The sequence below is a fragment of the Cryptomeria japonica genome, chromosome 1 (genome assembly GCF_030272615.1).
Source record: "Cryptomeria japonica chromosome 1, Sugi_1.0, whole genome shotgun sequence".
Lineage (NCBI taxonomy): Eukaryota > Viridiplantae > Streptophyta > Pinopsida > Cupressales > Cupressaceae > Cryptomeria > Cryptomeria japonica.
The window spans coordinates 73,307,277-73,327,764 of NC_081405.1; the positions used below are offsets into that span (position 1 = coordinate 73,307,277).

The 20,488-nt window shown below is 34.1% G+C and overlaps 1 protein-coding gene across 5 annotated transcripts; it reads right to left on the minus strand.

The window, feature by feature from the left end:
• Positions 1 to 12,124: 12,124 nt before the first annotated feature.
• LOC131041855 (protein IWS1 homolog 1) lies at positions 12,125 to 19,097 on the minus strand. Of its 5 annotated transcripts, none has more exons than XM_057975078.2 (12): positions 18,931 to 19,097; positions 18,655 to 18,704; positions 16,714 to 17,545; positions 16,473 to 16,586; positions 14,902 to 15,113; positions 14,662 to 14,791; positions 14,223 to 14,285; positions 14,062 to 14,139; positions 13,814 to 13,905; positions 13,620 to 13,694; positions 13,361 to 13,520; positions 12,125 to 12,424 (listed from the first exon to the last, which is right to left on the minus strand). In XM_057975078.2, exons 2-12 carry the CDS (start codon positions 18,672 to 18,674, stop codon positions 12,326 to 12,328), a joined length of 1,875 nt encoding a protein of 624 aa, XP_057831061.2. In that variant the 5' UTR covers positions 18,675 to 18,704; positions 18,931 to 19,097; the 3' UTR covers positions 12,125 to 12,325. The 5 variants fall into 5 exon arrangements, with proteins under 5 accessions (XP_057831061.2, XP_059063491.1, XP_057831065.2 ...); XM_059207508.1 differs by having other exon boundaries at positions 18,655 to 18,763; XM_057975082.2 differs by lacking the exon at positions 18,655 to 18,704 and having other exon boundaries at positions 18,950 to 19,096.
• Between the last annotated feature and the right edge of the window lie 1,391 nt (positions 19,098 to 20,488).

The window sequence follows — 20,488 nt, forward strand, 5'->3', positions numbered from 1 at the left end:
TACTCAACACTCCTAATCAAGGCATAGATGACATATGAACTCATGTAGAAAGACTTAGTAGCCTTGAGTCTTCTCAACTGTACGTCCAAGCAATGGCTAATCATCCTAGCCCAATGTATGGTACCTTTCCCTTGAACAATCACCTGGATGAAGTAAAACATCCACTTCTCAAAATAGAAGGCGTGAGGGGCTCCTGTAACTCGGTTGAGCATGGTAATCAAATCTCTGTACTCCTCTTGGAAATCAATCCTGTGTGGTGTGTTCGGGACCTTGCTCAGACGGGGACGGCTCTTAAGTAGCCAGTTCTTATTGATTATGCTTAGACAAGCATCTGGATCATCTTCGTACATTGATCTGGCTCTTTCTATGCTCTTGTATATCATGTCCCTGTGCTCTGGAAGATGGAAAGCTTCACTTATAGCTTCCTCTGAAAGGTATGCCAAAGTGTTTCCCTCATTGGACACGATCGTTCTGGACTGTGGATTATAGTGACGAGCACACTCGATCATCAACTCATGGCACTGAATAGCTGGAGGAAAGCCTGCCGCCTTAATGATGCCACTTTCAATTATCCTCCAGGCGACAGGTGATGGCTTGCCAATGTAAGGGACATCTCGAAACTTTTTCGTGCTGAAGTTCCCCAAGTTTGTATCTCCAATGTTGCTCCACTTCGACACGATCTTGGTCTCCACTTCTTCGGTCTTTTGATCTTCTTTCATGAGAGCTGAACGACTGGTGGATGCTCCCGCCTTCGGGGTTGCCATACCTACACAACATTTCATAATGAGAAGCTAGATTTTGCAATAAATAACATAGATTAGAGAATAAATTTTAGGAAACTTCATGATAAGTCTTTGAGTTATCATTTCCTAAAATAAAACGATTGAGCTAGGAATTCAAAAATTCAAAATTCAAAATCTAGGCTATGACGATCAACTAATAAAACAATAAAATCAAATCGCCATACCTCAAATCGAGAGCTAACTCTAGAATGCAAAATAAAAAGGATTCGCCTAGGCAAAATTGACGTATAAATAGCTTCGATGTGATCTCTCCTTTAAAATATCAATTTCACCACCTTTTGAGTTGTCTTTGACGTGATCTTCAAGCCTTGGCAAATTCGCCCAAATGAAAACTTTAAGTTCGCACCACCTTGCTTGGAATGAAATTCGCTCCACCTTGGATATCAATTCGCACTTCTTCCTTTGATCGCATATGAGATGAAAACGATAATGTGAAAATAATGATTTTCACCTCCCCTTTATAGCGTTCACCTCTTACCACCATATAGGCTGACTTTGGTAAAATAAAGCAATTTTTAAACGATTTTTTAATAAGTAATAAAGGCCGACCTCCATATCTTAGCGCTCTTTTGATTTTTTAATTAATAATTAATTAAATGCCTCTGTTTTTTAAATTATCAAATTCGATTTTTTAAAGGCAAAATAATTAATAAATGTTAAGCGCAACATTTAAATGCTAATTTATTGAATTTCAAAAATTATCGATTTAGCATTTAAAATAAATTCAAAAATATTTGCTTGAGCGCCAAAATTTGAAAATGAAATAAACATACCTCATCGCCCTGGTCCCTGACTCAGGGACAGGAGCGATCCATCAATTTGGTCTTGATCTTTGCATTTTTGACGTCCAAAGTCTTCATCTCTACGTTGGATTTGGCATGTTCGTTGAGTCCTTCGAGCTAGATCGACTTGCATGTGTGAATGAGTGCCTTAGGATGTATTATCGCCCTGGTCCCTTGGAGAGGGACAGGAGCGATCCAAATATTTTCACTTGAAATTCTCCATTTTTGATATCAACTCCTCCTTCATCACCTTTTAGAAGACGTTTCAAACCCTGTACAACTTTATTTTGCGGTGATCTTTAAAGGATAACATGTGTTTTGGCAAATATCGCCCTGGTCCCTTGGAGAGGGACAGGAGCGATCCTTATAATTTCTCCTTGACCTGGCATCTTTAATTTCTAATCTTCATTGTAGGGCGAATAATAACATTGTTTGTTCATTCCATGCTTGTTCCACTTGATTTTTGCAAGGCATTTAGACTTTAGAAAGATTATCGCCCTTGTCCCTTGGAGAGGGACAGGAGCGATCTTGAAGCTCTAGCCAAAATGCGTCATCTTCCAACCTTGGTTCCTCATTCATTGCCTTTTAAAGGACGTCCTTGATCTTGTGTAAACTTGCCTTGACATGCATTTGAAGGAGAATGAAGGATCCTATGCAAATCGCTCTGGTCCCTTCCTGAGGGACAGGAGCGATATAACCTCTTTGTTCAATTTGGTGATCGTTTAACGTTTGAAACCTTTGTAAATCATCTTCAAATGACACCTTATACCTTGTGTGATCTCGAAAAACCTTGACTTGGCATGAATTTGAAGGAAAATGAAGGATCCCATACAAATCGCCCTGGTCCCTTGGAGAGGGACAGGAGCGATATAGCTTCTGTGTTCAATTTAAGGATCTTTTAACGTTTGAAGTCTTTGTATATCACCTTCTAATCATGCCTTGGACCTCTTACAACCTTGCAAAACCTTGACCCCACGTGATTTTTGCATGAATTGGCCAATATAATAAACATCGCTCTGGTCCCTTGGAGAGGGACAGGAGCGAACTTCAACACTTTGAGCTTATGCTTGCGTTCTCCAACTTGTAATTGCTATCATCGTGTAAAACGTAGTCTTTTTGATCCCCTTGGTCGCTTGACACTTGCTTAACTTTTGAAATCTATGCCTTTATGGAAATATTGCTCTGGTCCCTTCCTGAGGGACAGGAGCGAATTAGGACATTTGGTGAGGTTCCTTCAATATTGGCAACTTTGGATACTTCGTGCTTGATTGAAATGTCTTGAAATGTCCTTGCCACCTTGTTCTCCGTCTTGGAATGTCTTGAACTTGAATAAGAAGTAATATACTCATTACATCGCCCTGGTCCCTTGGAGAGGGACAGGAGCGATCTTGCTCTTGTAGGCTTCACTTTACTTCATATCCTTCAAAAATTATATTCAACGGATTCGCAATGTTCCATTCCATTCATCCATGCCTTGAGACCCTTTCAAACTTGGCAAGAAAATCATCTAAGACAAAAATCGCTCAGGTCCCTTCCTGAGGGACAGGAGCGAACTAGGACATTTGGGACCCTTGTTGATGTTTCAAAATCTTCAATTTGTCTTCAACGGGTTCAACTCATCGTCTTTCTTGCCTTCAAACTTATAACTTGCTTGATCTTCGCTTAGTACATGTCCTATGAAGAATATCGCTCTGGTCCCTGGGAGAGGGACAAGAGCTACAATGTACTTCGCCTTGGTCCCTGACTGAGGGACAGGAGCGATTTTGGCATTCTGGACCATTTTTCTTCATGTTTGCACTTCAAGTTATATTCATTTGATAAAACATATCTCCTTGGACCTTTTCGAATCATCAAGTCATCAAAATCCTGCAAGGACAAAGCAATATTCGATTTGTAGCTCCGGTCCTTCATTGAAGGACAGGAGCGATTTTGCTCCTATAGGCCAAAATAACATGATTTTACACATTTTATCACTTCACAAGGCGAAAACAAATCATTTACAATGCCCGGGATCAAAAATAAAAAAACTCAAAATTTGGTCAAAATTGGTCAATTGGTCAAAATTCACATTCCATCATCAACACTTAGACAAATTTAAGCTCTGCATTCAACATTCCAATTGAAAATAGACCATTTTGGCGAAATCATTGCATTCGAAATTGCATCCTACGAAAGGAAGCTCAAAAAGCTCTCAAAACCGACTGGATTCTGGTCTGAAAAGACGACAATTAAAACCCTAAGGCTTGACCCTAAATCCAGACAACTGACAATCTAACAAAACCCTAAAAAGCAAAGCGAAAGGCGAGCGAAAAACGAGCAAAAAGAGGGGGTCCCCCATTTGCATGGGGCGATGTGTGAAATGGTCACAACACTATGTTATCCACATAAGAGTGAAATGGGATGAAGAGACATGCCAAAAGAAATGATAGTATAGCTATAATCTTACACTATATTGTGATGTTTGTAATCAATAAAATGTAACCCATTTTGAAGAATTTTGACTTGTTTCAAATGTGTTCCTTGAACTATAATTGGGCCAATGAGAAATAATATTTGTTTGTAGTTTTATTAATTTAATCTTCTCTTTATGCAATGTAATACATAATAACCTATACCCTCCACACTTCCAACCTCTACTATGACTAAAAAAACATTCCTTGGCATCATAATATTTTAAACAAAAAATTAGTCCTTCCATATATTGTACATATATACACATGCATGTATTGATAAGACGAACTAAAAAAATCTAGGAACTATGAATTAAATTTTATCAACAAAACATAGTCTAATGCACCTCCATTTTTTAATTGACCCTAAAATTTGGTCATAATCAATTGAAATCAAAAAAATGTTTTCCAAAATTTCATCTTTGTTTTCACCATGTGTTATCAATAATTGGTGGCATCGGATTCTGATCATGGGCAAACTTCTTGTTTGATCTTTAAATTTTTATGATTTTGTAATATGTGTCGACAAAAAGGAAAACATAATCCTTAATGTATGAAATCCACATTAGGCTAGTTGCGCTCAATACAATGCAACGACGTTATATTGTCCACCCTCGTAGATCCATTAATTTTTTTTTCGACCTGAACCTGAAAATACATGTAATTCAATCGATCATTTAAGTGAGGTGTTTGGTCCCTCTCCCATATATTTGTATAAAAAAATCAAAGATTATATAGTATTTCATAAAAAGTGGGAGAGTGAACAAACCATAACTTGACCCAAAAGCTTTAAGAATATACATGACAACCTTTTATATAATATATTGATAAATATAACTACCAACCACAAAACAATCCTGAATTTTATAACATAAAGAATCTATATATAAAAAAAATATATTAGATTGTACTAACTAGAAGAAACAAAATGGCTACAACTTGTTGGCTCCTAAAACTATTCCACAATTCTAATATATAATTCTACCTTCAAAGCCAAGGGTTTTTATTCATGAAGGAGGATGTTCCTAAACCTAAAATTCAAGGTCAATTTAAACTAATGAGGGTGTCTAAGAGGCATCCTAAATATGATTATGAATTTTGAAATATTGTGCAAGGTATGAACTTTATAGTTGTATCCAATATAGGGTAAACCCCAAAGGTTATCACCACGTTAAAGGCAAATCAATTACACAAATGACTTCCTATATAGTTGATATTTACATAATTGTAGGAGATGAAAGAAGACACAAGGACATTTTTCATAAGGTGACTAATCTTAAGGCCCACAAATAATATTTCTTTATTTAATAATGAACTATGCAAATGCCAAACTAATTTTGAGCTACTATTGAATGATTTGTGCATTTTAAATAGTGATTGAATTACTTGTTTCTTAGATTAATGCCTGTTTGAGGAGCTATAGAGTCACAATTCACAAAAGAAAAACAATCAAAAGAATCATATAAGAAGTTATCTAAGAAAAAATAAATCAAAGCACATGTATCTAATGTAAAAAATACTTAATTATCTAGCATTATGCTACATAAATCTTCATGAGAAATGACCATTACAAGATTTACAATATTTAAAAAATGTTTTTACATTTATCAAATCTACATGACATTCATAATGACAATTTTGATAAGAGAGACCTTTAAAAGAGGTTATAAGCTCCCCTACAGATATATAAATAACCTTAGATATATCCAATACTTGACAACCATTATAATATTTTAGCCTTTAAATGCTCCAAAAATCCACAAAACTCTTGAAACCATAAAATCTAGTTGGTACTCACCAATGCATGTTAAGGTAACTTGGGGAAACTAAAAAAAATCATAACTTTCATTTGGGAAATCTAATTTTAGTGCAGTTTTTTTGAAAGTGGTTATTTTTGGAAACCTGATCTAGTGTAGACGATTCTACACTCTCGTCACAAAGTACCATTTTTAGTCCAATTTATGTTGTTTATACACTACACTCGTAAAGTGCCAATTGTAAGGGGGGGAGGGGGTGGTGTAACATGTGTTGTACCTCATATGCTTCCACACTGATAGATTCATGTGCAATTTATGAGGGATGTATTCATGTTATAGAGCACATCGAGTGTCATTTCACTACTTGGGCAATCATCTAATAGTTGTATGGAGATCTTGAATATTCATCTAATCATGATGTTTCCTTCACTAAGGTACCTACTACCTCAACTTGTGTGGACACAAGTAGAAAGAGCGATCAATTGCTATATAATGTTTCATCACATAATATTGTTTCCGCAGTTGAAGACATTTCATCTCCTCCAGTCAAGGGCATTTCATCTCCCCCAGTTGAGGATACTTCATCTACTGTTGCTATTTCCAATTTTAGTGATGCTTCTTTGACAACTTCTAGTGGTTCAGTGCAATAGGATTTTCATTGTCTTTTAGAGATAGCTCAATGGGTCACATTTGTAACATTACATCTTTGTTTATAGAGTCCCACATTGCTAACTCGAAGGACACCATTGAGTACATTTATATCCTCTTTCCTGATAGGTCTATAGAGTTGCATCATCTTCTTTCGATGTTATTGGCAGATTTTAGGCCCTCTTGTTCATTATGGCCTAGAACACACTTGATTCGACTATGGTCCCTTTGGCATCAACATGGAGACACTTGGGAAGAGTTCATAAGATTCCTTCATCTTGAGTTTTCTTCCCTTATATTCCTTTCGGGAATTGGAAGATAGCTTGCATACTTATGTGGTTCTATTTCTTCCTAAGGAGAGGAATGTTGTTCACAAGGCTTGGATCGGTTTCAACTTTCATTGTCAAATATCTACCATTACTACAATAATTTACATTGGGATGGAGGGGGGTGTTACATTTTATCACTTGTCTCATATGGGAAGGATTTTTTCCTTACATGGGGTTTTGTATTTCTCATATTTTTCCTTATTTAGGGGGGATTTTTCCCACATGGTTTTCTCTTCTTCTTTATGAGGTGCATTGTACTTATGGATTGCACTTGGGTACCTTATTAGGCTTTGATGCTGAGATCCACTCATCTTGCATCACTAAGCTATGCTTAAGCAGGTTGTTGATGTGTAATCATGCTTATGTGCTTAGGTGGCTTGTCCATATGACATCTTGCCCATGTGGTAAGTTAGGTAGGGTGGTAGGTAGAACATTTGTTCTTTATATATCTCCACTCCTCTCCTATGTACTTACTCATCTAATGCAATAAATATTCATTTTGTTTGCAGTTCCTTGTCAATTGCTATTTCTCTTTGCTTAGTGTTCCTGGCTAAATCTCATAGGTGGAAATTCTAACTTTGAATGATTATTTAGAATATATTGTATGACTATTTAGAGGTGAAAAGTAGACTTTTGAGGAAAGGCATGCCGGTGATGACAAGTCCAATAGTGATGTCAAGATTTGAAACTTGAACAAAACATTTAGATTAAATTTTAACAAGGACTTAAGTAAGGTGTCAAGATTAGAAGGAATGGTATGAAGGTATGGACAACCCTAAAAGTCAAAAAGATCAACAAAAACACTTCACACCAAGGAAAACACAAGAAACAACCCAAACTTAGACTTTTATGAGTTTTTTCCCATTCTAACACTTAGGGTACCCATTTAGGATGTCTTAGATTGATTAAAAATAGTGGGTCAAATAAAGAAAAATATGATGACATTTTGGTGACTCTGTGGGATTATTACTAACTAATCATGGATCTAGTAGCCCTATCAATCTATTAGGCATGGAGCCACCATAAACCTTACAAGCAACTTAAAAGAGAAAGATCTAAATTAGGGGTACAACATGTTTGATGTGAAGAAACACAATTTGACTAGCCAACAAAGAAAAAATGCCTTAAAACACAAGAAAAATAGAAGGTGACATGTAAAGGTAACACTTTTTTTGTATTGAAATTATGCAGATAACCAAGGAGTTGTACTTAAAAACAAGTGAAAAAGCTGACCAACATTTATGGAAACTGAAATATAGACATTGGAATTAGTATATGCTTGAATAAGCAATACAAAACAAATAAAAAATGATACAAAATGCTTGAATAAGGATTACTAAATAGACCAACAATGATTACCATTAGCATACAACCACATAATTGACATAAACATGAGACTAACAAAATAATATTACAACAAAAGAGGAGAAACTAGTAAGAACAACAATCAATTGCAAGAAAGATCTTAATCCCTACATCATGGCAACCCTCTTTTTGTTGAGCAGTTGCTTAACTTGTAATTTGATTAGTTGGATTTGAAATCCGTCTTTAAATTCCTCTCAACATCACCCTATAGTTGATAAAAATAGCTAAGCAAGATAGTAAAAAATGTTAGAGTAAATCCTTAAAAATACAACTTTGTAGTGATCATTATGCTTATTAAAGATATCTTTACAAGAAATATGAGTTAACAAGCCAACAAAAAACGTTAAAAATGCCTTAAAACATAAGAAAAATTGGTGATATGTGTAGGTAGCACTTGGAAGGAAACATGATAAATAAAGTCATACATTTTCCTAATAAGAATACAAAGTTAGAACTACACTTATTTGTAAGAAAATAAACTATTCCTTAGCTCATAATCCATGAGTGTCAAAGTACCACAAAAACTTGCCTCTATGAAAGACAAGTGTTCTAAATGAGATGATCTTCCTTACGCAATAATTGCACTCACTTCTCAATTGCAAAAAATGAAGCCTTTTTTTTGCATGCATCAAGTTATTAATATTTCTTATGTAGTGATAAATCACTTTACTGTCAACTTTGTCATTATAGGGTAGACATAAAGATAGGTGCTAGACCTATCTACTGAAGCATCAAGAGTGTACAGAGTAGCATGGGTAAAAAGTTTAAGAATTAGGTTAGCATCAAAAGAATTGCAACTTGTGGAGGGATAACAACCTTCCTCGCACAAAGGAAGATTGTAGCTGACCTCCTCACATGTATTGGAGAAAAAAATAAAATGCTTCCAACTTGAACATTGTTATAAACAATATGTTACACTAACTTGTTGATCTACACTAGGAAGCTCTTCCTCATGCAAATAAAACATAAAGTTTTGAAGCTTTGGCATACTATAAATTTAAGCAACAAGCTAATTATCTTCTTAACCTAAGTGTTTCTACTTGATTTCTTCAACACTTGTATGTTGGACCCAAATGAAACACTCAATATTAGGCACACCATCATCCCCATCGTAAGAGGTCACATCTTCACCATGAATGAAAACTTCATATCTCACCTTCCTAATATTAGTAAAATAGGAAACCAACATGCCTCACTATTATATATGTTCATACACAATTAATCAACACAAATATTAGAACCATGAGATAGTTTAGGTGAAGAACAAAATTCTTCAAATTGTCTCATATTTCCAATTTCTTCTTGGCAACTGATTGTGACACATTAACTACAAAAATTGGACTCGTTGCACAATTCTTCTTCAATGTTTGCTATTGCAACAATATTTTTTAAAGAATTTATCTTAATGCATAGATGTGCCTATGCTATACTCATACACACAAACATCATTAGAAGCTTTTAAATTATTTAAAAAAAAAGGACAAAGGAAGGTCATTACAAACTTGTGTATGCTCTATATAATCAACCTCATGAGTCGATCCATTTAAATATTCCATGGTAGATGCACCTTCTCCCATGTCCATACTACTTCAACAAACATTGATGCCATACTTCTCATCACCAAATTGGAAATAATCACTTCTTTCATAATTGTTATCATCCACATACGACTGATCCAGATGGAGGTAACTTAAATCACTTTCATGCAAAATCATGTGAATGGATTAACCTTGCACTTATCCTTGTCTTATTATCTCAACTACTACAACAAATTTTGTATAAATGCTAAGCATCACTTTTCTCTTTTGATTTTTGCCAACTTGCATAAACAATGATTTTTGGGTGTCATAAGATTCAATTTGGTAGTTGTCAAGCCAAATTGAGTGATTAATGACATCTCTAGGTTATTCTCTTAATTTTTTTTGGATTTGATTGTGTATGCAATTTTTTATCATCAACGTTTCGAATCACACTCTGTGTTTCATCATAAGGATGAAAAAGAATTCCAAGGAGATGAAAAATAGTGAGTTGCAAATCTGAGAGAGAAAATAAAAAGAGATGTGGGGTAGGAGAGGGCACGAGGATCAAGGGAGAAAAATAATAGAAAAAACAATAAATAAAGGAGAAAAAACCAATAAAGCAATGAGAACACCTAAAAGCTACAAGATAAAAAACCTAGAGACCAACAAGAAAAAGAAAAAATAAAGAAAAAACTAATAAAAAGATGGAAAAGGAAATAACAAAGAGAAAAAATAAACAACATAAATAAAGATAATAAAGAAAATAAAAAAGGAGAATAAAAGGAAACAACAAAGAATAAAAGATTAATAACATATGTATATCTGTGTGTGTTTGTGTGTGTGTATACCCCACATCTCTTTTTATTTTCTCTCTTAGATTTGCAACTCACTATTTTTCATCTGCTTGGAATTCTTTTTCATCCTGATGATGAATCAACGTCGATGATAAAAAATTGCATACACAATTGAATCCAGAAAAAATTAAGAGAATTACAACATGGATTGTGGAAATCTCATAGCATTAATCTCTAGGTTATCCAAATGGTAGGTAGAAGATGTGACAAAAATGGTACATCATCATATTTATTACACATGATCAACAATATGAAGTCACTTACACATTTATGAAGTACATTATCATAATATATTCTTTGAGCTTTCAAAACACAAATTCAATATTGTAATAGCAATAAGTTTCAAAAATCATTTTGGCTTTTCATATCACTCACATATCATGACCATAACATTAAAAAATATTATTTTCCTAATTTTAATATGGAAGTCCTACCACCACAAAGTATAAGATACATCTCATGTTGTGTTATATTCAACAAATATTTAGCATGTTGTTTATAATCATTTAGCCTAATATTGTGTTTGAGAACATTTCATATATTTAATGATGGATGAGTATATACTCATCCCAAAAATTCAAAGTTCAACTTCCTAACACCATCCTCATCTTGATAGACTAAGGAGCCTTGCACATAAATGTCCAATTTCTCTCTATATAATATGTCATCCACAACTTTTCTCTTTTTCACATGTTTCAAATATTTATGAGAAGTTGTCATCACTTCAAAAAATATATTTCTGCAACAAAACAAAAAAACTCAAACTCTTTACTAAATATTAATAACATACTTTGTAGGTGTTTTATGCCTCTTCTATGAAATGTGTTTTATGCCTCTTCTATGAAATGTTCACCAAATAATTCTAATGATTCCATTTCATTATAAGTAGATTTGCTAATAGTTTAACTTTACCAATTGTATCATGACATTTCATTATTAATTCATGCCTTGCATAGAACTATAGCAGAAGGATAGCCATTAACTTTTGATTAATTCTTAACTCCTACAACCAATAACAATTTAGATTTTTCCTTATTATTTTTAATTAAATTCACATATGTATATTAGTACTCTTAAGGTCTTAGAAGGGACCCAATCCATCTTTCATCATCATTGCTCTCACTATTTAGTAGTTTTATTTTTATTTATTTAATATTGTTTTCTCTTTGTATGTTTTCATCTTTTGTTTCCACTTGCTCTTGCTTAGACTTAAGGATGTGCCTTTTCACAATCTACTTTTTTTTTGTGAAGTGTATTATTATATTTTTAATTAATAAAAAAATGCTATATAGCATATTCTTTAAAAAGTCACATATAGCATAGTTCCCTCTTCAATATCGAATAAGAGGTTGTAACTCCTCTCTAACATGAATTTGAGGATGTGTCTCCTCTACTCTATTCAAATGATGTTGGTCTCCACTCTAATTTCTACATGTTGAACACCTTCATAATGCGAGATCATAGAATTAGTCTTTATGTTTATAAGACTTGAGTAAAATATGAATTAAACTATTTTAGATGTGGGAAAGTGTGTAGAATTTAATTAAACTACTCTATACGCATTTGTTCCTTCAAATTTAGTTCCCTAAATCTGAAAGTCTTTTCGAAAATGGCGATGTTTAAACCAGCAAGGAGAGCTGGGCAGATAGATTTAAAGTCCAAAATACACAGTATTAAGCAAATGTTATCTCAAACTTTATGATATCTGTAAATTTTGTTTTGGTCAAAAAACATCATGCTGCCATCTTATGGCAAATTTGTTAAAAAATTGTCATCAAGAAAAGCCGAGTTGGTATCTCAGAGAATCAGGTCATTAACTAGAAATATTTCACCAACCCACGTCCCTCAACATTAATCTTGGCTGCTTGAAGCCTCTTTTTCTTTGGTGCTTTCAGATTCTTCAACTTCTTATCTAGCTGCAATTTAGAGAAAAAAAAGTAAAAGTTCAGACAGTTGTCATAAAGAAATAACAATTTACAATATCAACAGAAGCTGTATGGCTAAAATTGATCAGATGAAGATGTTCTGTTTCCAAAACCACTTTAATGTTTGTTTGGAAAGAATAAACTTCGAGATCACAACAGTATGGAAAAATTTTAAAATTCCAGTATGTTATGCATGGCTGCATAACATTGAATTCTGAATGATAAAATAGATTTCCTAAGTATTATCATTTTCAAGATCTGTTTTTGTTTTTTTAATGCTAGGGAACATTGTGAAAATGTGCAATTTTGTAACTATAATCTGTAAATGCCTACCAGTTAACCTAGAAAGAGAAAAGTGAATTGTCTATTGAGTAGACAAACAAATTGAGGTTTTTAATCTGATACCAAAGCCAGGCTAGAGTCAAAGAGGAGAGGAGAGGGTTGTGGTGCTGTTAACAATTTACAGGATGCTCTCCAGTCAATTTAAAAGAACCTGGAGAACGTTCTGATAGCAAATGAGAGATCTTAGGTTTAAATGAAAATCTAACTTAAAGATTAAAGTAACCTTAGGTTATTGAATCTGATATCGAGCAAAGGGCAAAACAAGGAGAGGGGAGGGTTGTGGTGCTGTTAACAATTAACAATTTACAATCTAGACTGTAAATTGGGAGGTAGGATATTCTCCAGCTAATTTACAACTTACAATCTAGATTGTAAATTGGTAGGATATTCTCCCGCCAATTTATAAATGATTGGAGAACATTCTGATTGATGATGTTAACAATTTACAATCTAGACTGTAAATTGGTAGGATATTCTCCAACCAATTTACAAGTGGTTGGAGAACATCCTGATAGCAAATGTGAGAGAGATCTTAGGTTTAAGTCATAACAGGTTCATGGAAATCTAACTTAAAAATAAAGTAACCTTTATCCACCGCTCAGATTGTTTCCGTTGCTTAGTACGAGCTCCGATTTCTTCTGGATCGATCTTTGATTGAGGGCGCACCACATAGTCCAGTCGCGATGCTTCAGGCCTGGAAGCAACAGCATGTGCTTTGTAACCCTTCTCGCCGGGCTTAGGTTTCCTATAAAACATTCCAAAATTACAGTAAAATAGGTCAATTCAAGAACTAAATAAACTAAAACACCTTACTTAGGGATAAAAGTTAAAATGTGAGACTTACTGTGGAAGTCCTAAAAAATCAAAACCATCACTATCATCTTCGAACCTCAAAGCCATAGCCTTTTCTTCAGTTATTCTTCATTGGATCACACAACAATATAACTATGATTCAGAATCTTTATAGCAGGCAGCAAATTTTTTTCTTACAAATTAAATCTTAAAGAGTTAATACAGATAATAGTTTCAAACCAGTACCTGCTTGGTGGTGGCCTTCTATAAGGAACCCTTTCTTCACCAAAATCTCTCATGTCTTCATATCTAGTACTCTTTTGGAATATTGGTCGGATCTGAATTACATGAGATCAATTTAGCCTATTCATTCCTCTCATTCCTCAAACAAGATAGTTGAAAAAAAAATACAACAAATTAAAGTAAACAATCAGAGACCCTAGGTAAGAATTGAAGAACATAAAACCTTGCACTTTTATAATTTTTTCAATTACCCATTTGTCAACAAGATCTTTTGCAAGCTTCTTGTTAGATGGTATCTCCTCATTTGACTTTGACAGGAACATGATACTCTGAATTTGAAAAGTTAGTTGTTAGACAAGCTTTGGAAAGCATAACAGCAAACCTGGTCAATCGAGAAGAGGCAAAGTTATACCTTTCCAATTCCACTTTTCTTTAGTAGTTCCCTCCTATCAAACTGTTCAATTTTTACTGGTAACTGCACCAAGCAAATACTTGATAAGTCAGTCCTGATTCACACAGCAGTGGCAAATACAAAACATGAACTCACGCAAAATATTTCTTTTATTGTTACTTTGTGCAAAATAATACTAAAAAAATATATCTAATTATGTTTTTCTGTGGAAAATCTATCATAAATGCTAAATACTTGTATGGCACGAGAGGAACTCAACCATTATAAGGAAAGAAGAGAAAGTTGTTTCAAATATTACAAATCCAACAGTCAAAAAAATGAAAGAGCATAATCTATGCATTAACAAGGAGAAGCATGAGCTTACCCATAAGATAATTTTTAAGACTAGAATTGTAATAAAACAGGAAAAAGATATCAGATATGAAAGATATAGTCTCACATCTGTCAAGATCTTCAATATTGCAGTACGAATATTTCTATTAGGCAAACTTCCATCTGGCAGCGGCTCAAGCCAATTCTTTAAAACGGAAAGTATCCCTCGGTCTAAGAATTCTTGCTGCAACTGTTTCCTGGAACAACCAATTGTTTTACAATTAGAAGAATTACTGATAGATTGGAAAGCTAAATACAGAGCACATTCCCTTTGGATAAGGCACACCATAACCATAGAATAGCTTACTTGGACAAGGCCTCGGTTAGCAGAGGTAACATTTTAAGCTTATTAACTGCTGGTCTGGATTGCCGATTGAACTCAGCATCTTCCTCGGCTGCAACTTCAAACTTAGCCAGAAATTGCTCAATAATCATTGCAGTTTCCTCTGGTGAGCGTTCTAATCCTTTCTTTTTCTTCTTCTTAGATTTAATTTTAGCATCTTCCTCTCCTTCTTCTGCCTGCAAGTCATATCAGGAACATAGAAGGTTTTTAAATCTTTGCAGAACAGGTTAAAATAAAATTTATTTATGAATGCTGGAAGTACAAAGCTTTACAATATTGCAATGCATTTTTTATTCTGTTTTCTACGAAGAAATGCAATAGAACCTGATTTCATGGCAGTATCTTGAATACTGCTGTTGTGCAAAATCGTAATGGTGAATTTCTTAGATACTCTGGCTATGTATTACTACTGTGAGAATAGTGGCGGTGAGATCGACATGGCTTGTGTAATTATTGTGCAAAAGAATTCTTGAACTGGTTTTGAAATCTCAGTAGGAGAAGTGATAACTGTTACCTTCTTTGTGCATCATGTTAGTATTATAAGGTGTTCTCTTTTCTGATGTTAACGTTTTCTCCCATGGTCTATGTCCTAACCTGGTTCATAGCTAGTTTTAAGGAAGAATAGTATTATGTCAGGCACTGGTCTAAACTCCATATTTCATATAGTGCAACCCTGCGTTTGGTGTGTAGTGTTTGCTACATTCCTCACCGTTCTCTTAGAGACCAGAGAAGTAAAAGTCTCTGAGTGCAGGTGAATGTAATCATGGTATGGAAAGCAGTCAAATTTCCTATCATAATGACCTGGATTAATAGTTTTCAACTGTGGAAACTTCAACAACCTATTACTTGCGAAGTAAAGGATTTTTAATAGCGGAAACTTCAGCCACCTATTACTTATTAAGTGAAGGATGTTTAGTACTGGCATTTCTATGTTGTAATCAAACACGATTAAGTGAATGCTAAACTAGCAGGCCTCAACGAGAAAGAATTGGATGTTACTATTCATTCCTCCTATATTCTTTTAGCCTATCATTTCAATATTTATGAATTGAATATCATGTATTGGTAGTAACAGCTCAGTAAGTAATTTCAAGGATTGTATGATAAACACCTGTTTAGGCACAACATTTACCAGCAGTGTTTTTATGTATAATAAATGAGTGTTTGATAATGAAGATTACTTCTTCGAAATACCTATTTAAAATACAAAGTTTGCTTCTGTCAACTATATGATTTGGGTTCTTTGTAGACCAAAGATCAAAAGTTAGAATTCGTAGTCAATTTTTTGAACTTTTTTATAAATTTATAATCCAGGAAGAAAATTAGAACTAGGTTATTAGAATGATTTCAGTGAAAGAACTATGTAAATACAATTTATACAAACGTTAGCCATGGGCCTGCCAAACAAGCAGGTTTTAACATGGGCCAATCCAAATGTAGATTCTTATGATGGCATATGATATCAGATTCAAGTTATTTCTGACCTTCATATAGAAAATTTAGAAAAATCTTATATTGCATTTTCAGAATCATACCTGTGGAGCATTATGGACAAAACTATCATCAGTGAGAATACGGTCATGTGGATCAACCCCAGTATCATCAATAAATGCATCATCTTCAATAGTTCTTTGACCTGCTTGGTCATCCTGAAATGCAACCATCATTAGAAATGAACATTGAGAAACTAATACTTCAAAAAATGGCTAATCTAAATTAAATATCGACTTAAAAATGTTATTCTAATTTCTAATAATAAACAACAAAGCTACTAACTTCTGAGTCTCCAGCAATTGTGTCCCACATTTCGTCCATTTCTATGTCATTTCTGTTGCTCTTAGAATTTTTGAAGTTGTCTCCAGAATTAACAAGTCTCTTGATCTTATTTACAGATTCAGACTTGGATTTTGATTTCTTTTCTCTGCTACCCTCATTATCCATCGCTTTCTTTCTTTTCCTAGCTTCGCCACTGGTTCTAGCTTCACTCTTCCTCTTCACTGACTGCTCCGCCTCATCAGAGCTTTCATCTCCAACTGATTTATTTTCTTTCCCACCCTCATTATCCATCTCTCTTTTTCTTTTCCTAGCTTCGCTACTAGCTCTATCTTCACTCTTCCTCTTCAGTGACTGCTCTGCCTCATCAGAGCTTTCATCTCCAACTGATTTGTTTTCTTTTCCACCCTCATTATCCATCTCTTTTTTTCTTTTCCTAACTTCTCCACTGCCTCTATTTTCATTCTTCCTCTTCTGTGACTGCTCTGCCTCATGAGAGCTTTCATGTCCAACCTTCTTTATAAACTTAATTTTTATTTTCCTAACCCTAGTATCGTTACCTTCTCCCAAATCAAAGGCAGGAGAATGGGATTTTTCATTGCAATATTCCTTCTCATCCACTGGCTCCAGTCTAAAATCTCCATGCCTGCTCTTGTTTACAAGTCTACTTTTTCTGGACTTGTCTTTACTGTAATGATACTCGTCGGAGTCATAGACAGGAGAAAGGAATGACTCCTTTTGCCTGCAATCCTTCTCAATCGACGTCTCTGTAAAGAATCCTCTATCTGATTCCATGTCTAGATCCATGACTGGTTCTCCTCCTTCATCAAAATGGCTGCACACCAATAGTCAAGACATCAGGTTTGGTATCGCCAAGGCAACAAAAATTTTGCACATTCATGTACTTCAGCATACAATTTTTTTAATGAGAATCTGGTGTAAAAGACGTGAAATACATTCGAAAAGCAAGACCAGTGTTTGAAAATGGTTTAAGAAGTGCTCACAACTCTTATGAACTATGTTTAAAGATCTTATAACCCATGTTTCCAAATCTAAAAAGAAACCATTTTTACAAACCTTTTAACCTTCTCCATCACAGCAACTGCAGATTAATGGCCAACAGCAACCTCAAATTTGATATTGTCAAGACAACAAAACTGAAATGCATGTATCCAATTCAAAATACAAGTTTTTTTCAGGTCATGTGTAACATTTATAGGGCACGTTCAAGCAGCATGCAGGATGTTTGCAAATTTTACCAACCTATGCCCAGCTACCTTATAGCTGGCAACATCTATTGGCTCTGACGGTTTCATTGATTTTGAGCGTTACATATTCTCTACCAACGGTTTGGTAGAGGCAGCTGGACTGCCAATCGGCTATTTTTGTGGGTACCTATATCTCCCCATGAATGAGGAGTCGAAGAGTTGGCCCATGCAATCTTATTTAAATGAGGAGTCAATGGCAGTCTGAACATGAAATCTGTTGTAGATTTTCTATTGTATTGAAGGGTTTTTGTCAACCCTGATCTCTCCACGGACTATCAGTTGTATAAGCTTTCTCCTTGAATTAGATGTTGGTTATATTGAGGGTTAGTTGGATTGATAAGTCTGAACTTATCATTGTTAATGAATTTTTTCGAGATGGTTTTCGTCAAAGTTTTGATTTGTTTAATTAATTTATCGAAAATTACTGTTTAAACCAAATTCTAGACTGCATCACCACCTTTGCTCACCTGTGTTTAAAATATTATTATATCTTGCTCACAAATCTCACCAAGGGTATACACTCAATTTAAACCTTTTATATCAAAGGTTAGCCCAAGTAAACTACAACCAGTATTCTAATAATGATTCAAAAAATTTAATGCATTTGCAAGCTTTGAACAGCCTATATGAAAGTTACCCCCCCAAAAAATGATAAATCCTTTAAAAAAACGTATACCGATCGTCAACAAGGTCCATGGTAGGAATATATATCCAGAACCTCACAGCCTGTGGAATAATTTCATTGTTAGATCGAAAATTGTCCAGGCTTCAATAATTTCTTTCAGCTGAAAGATGAAAAGAAAAGCTTAGATAATACAAAGGTTTACCAAAACCATGCTGGATAAAACTGTTAACCAACCAAATTTATGCCATATAATCCTAAATTCAGCTTCTTAGAATCTATGCTAATAAAGAAATTCGCCAAAACCCAAAATAAAATTGGAGCACTCACAGCAAATAGAAAGAATTACTTGTGTCGTTGTAGCAGCAGAAAAACTTGATAGCTTGTAGACAGTAACAGTTTAGAATCTACAGGCAAAACTGATCGATCTGCAAATTAACTAAAATGCAAATAAAACGAAGGCTTTGTTTTTTTTTTTCTACTTGCATGCTTGTGTATCAAGCTTCTCTATATATAGGTATTTCGTCTCTTTGTAACAACAACAACATTTCCGGGCTTCTAAATAAGGCTAGACAAAAAGGTCGTCGACAAGTCTGGAATTTGATGGCGATTACGATTAGAATTAGAAATAAGAAATTGTTAGAACTTTTCGAAAACTAAAATAAAATTATTAATAAAAATATATTTAATAGATATTATATTATTCTAGATTTTAAAGTTTTCAAATTTCATGTATCTAATAATTTTATTGTAATGTCATTCTACATTTTTTACTAACTTATCATAGTTCAACAATATTTAATTGTAGGAGAAGATCACCAATAGTCATTATAGCTAATTTTGCATTTTTAAATGGTACATTGGATTTCAACAACTTAACTATTTATAGCTATTGTTTTGGCCTCTATGTAGTAAGGATAAACAATGTGGGATCCATTATGCACACAAGGTTTAAAAAATGGTCTTGTAGAAGTGTCGCCCGATACCTACTTAAAGATGCCCTAATAATTGTGCACTACAACCACCTCAAAAATTGTCAATACTTATGCACAAATGCCCCAATAGATGTGCACTATGGGTACCAAAAAGTTGCACTAACATACCTATATTTTAAAAATCTATGTAAAATATGCCATAGATATCAAATTTTAAAAAATAAAATGAAAATAGAGAGTATTTTTTTATCTAGCACAATCATTTGCTCTTTTTCTAAAACAACCAAGATAAAGATCACGAATCCCATAAAAATAAATTAAAACATTTGTCTTTTAAACAATTAGCAAAGTAATCATTATAAAAAAAACAAAACCATTTAAACAATAGTCTACAAGAATGGAAAGTTGTCATTTCTGATTGGATAAGAAAGAAAACAACAATCATATCCTTTTTGTCTTTCTTTCATGGATAAGAATGGTGGTGCCATTGTAGAGTTAACACCTATCGACGTAACAACTCCCTTAATTAAAGTCTACAAATTTTTACCACTAGGGGTACAAGTGGGTAGCTATCAGTACATATGAAATTGATAAGGGCTTTTATTTATCATTTTTTTGGTTTCTTTAAAATTAATAATTGTGGGGTTGGGTGAGCAAGGAGTAAACGATCATTGGAACATGGTCATGTATTGGACCCCTTCCCCTAATGAAGAGATTTAGTTGCACTATGCCTTACAAATCAAAGTTAAATTTAAACCATTAATTCAATAATATAGTTATTCAAATTGATAAGGGCTTTTATTTATCATTTTTTTGGTTTCTTTAAAGTTAATAATTGGGGGGTTGGGTGAGCAAGGAGTAAATGATCATTGGAACATGGTCAAGTATTGGACCCCTTCCCCTAATGAAGAGATTTAGTTGCACTATGCCTTACAAATCAAAGTTAAATTTAA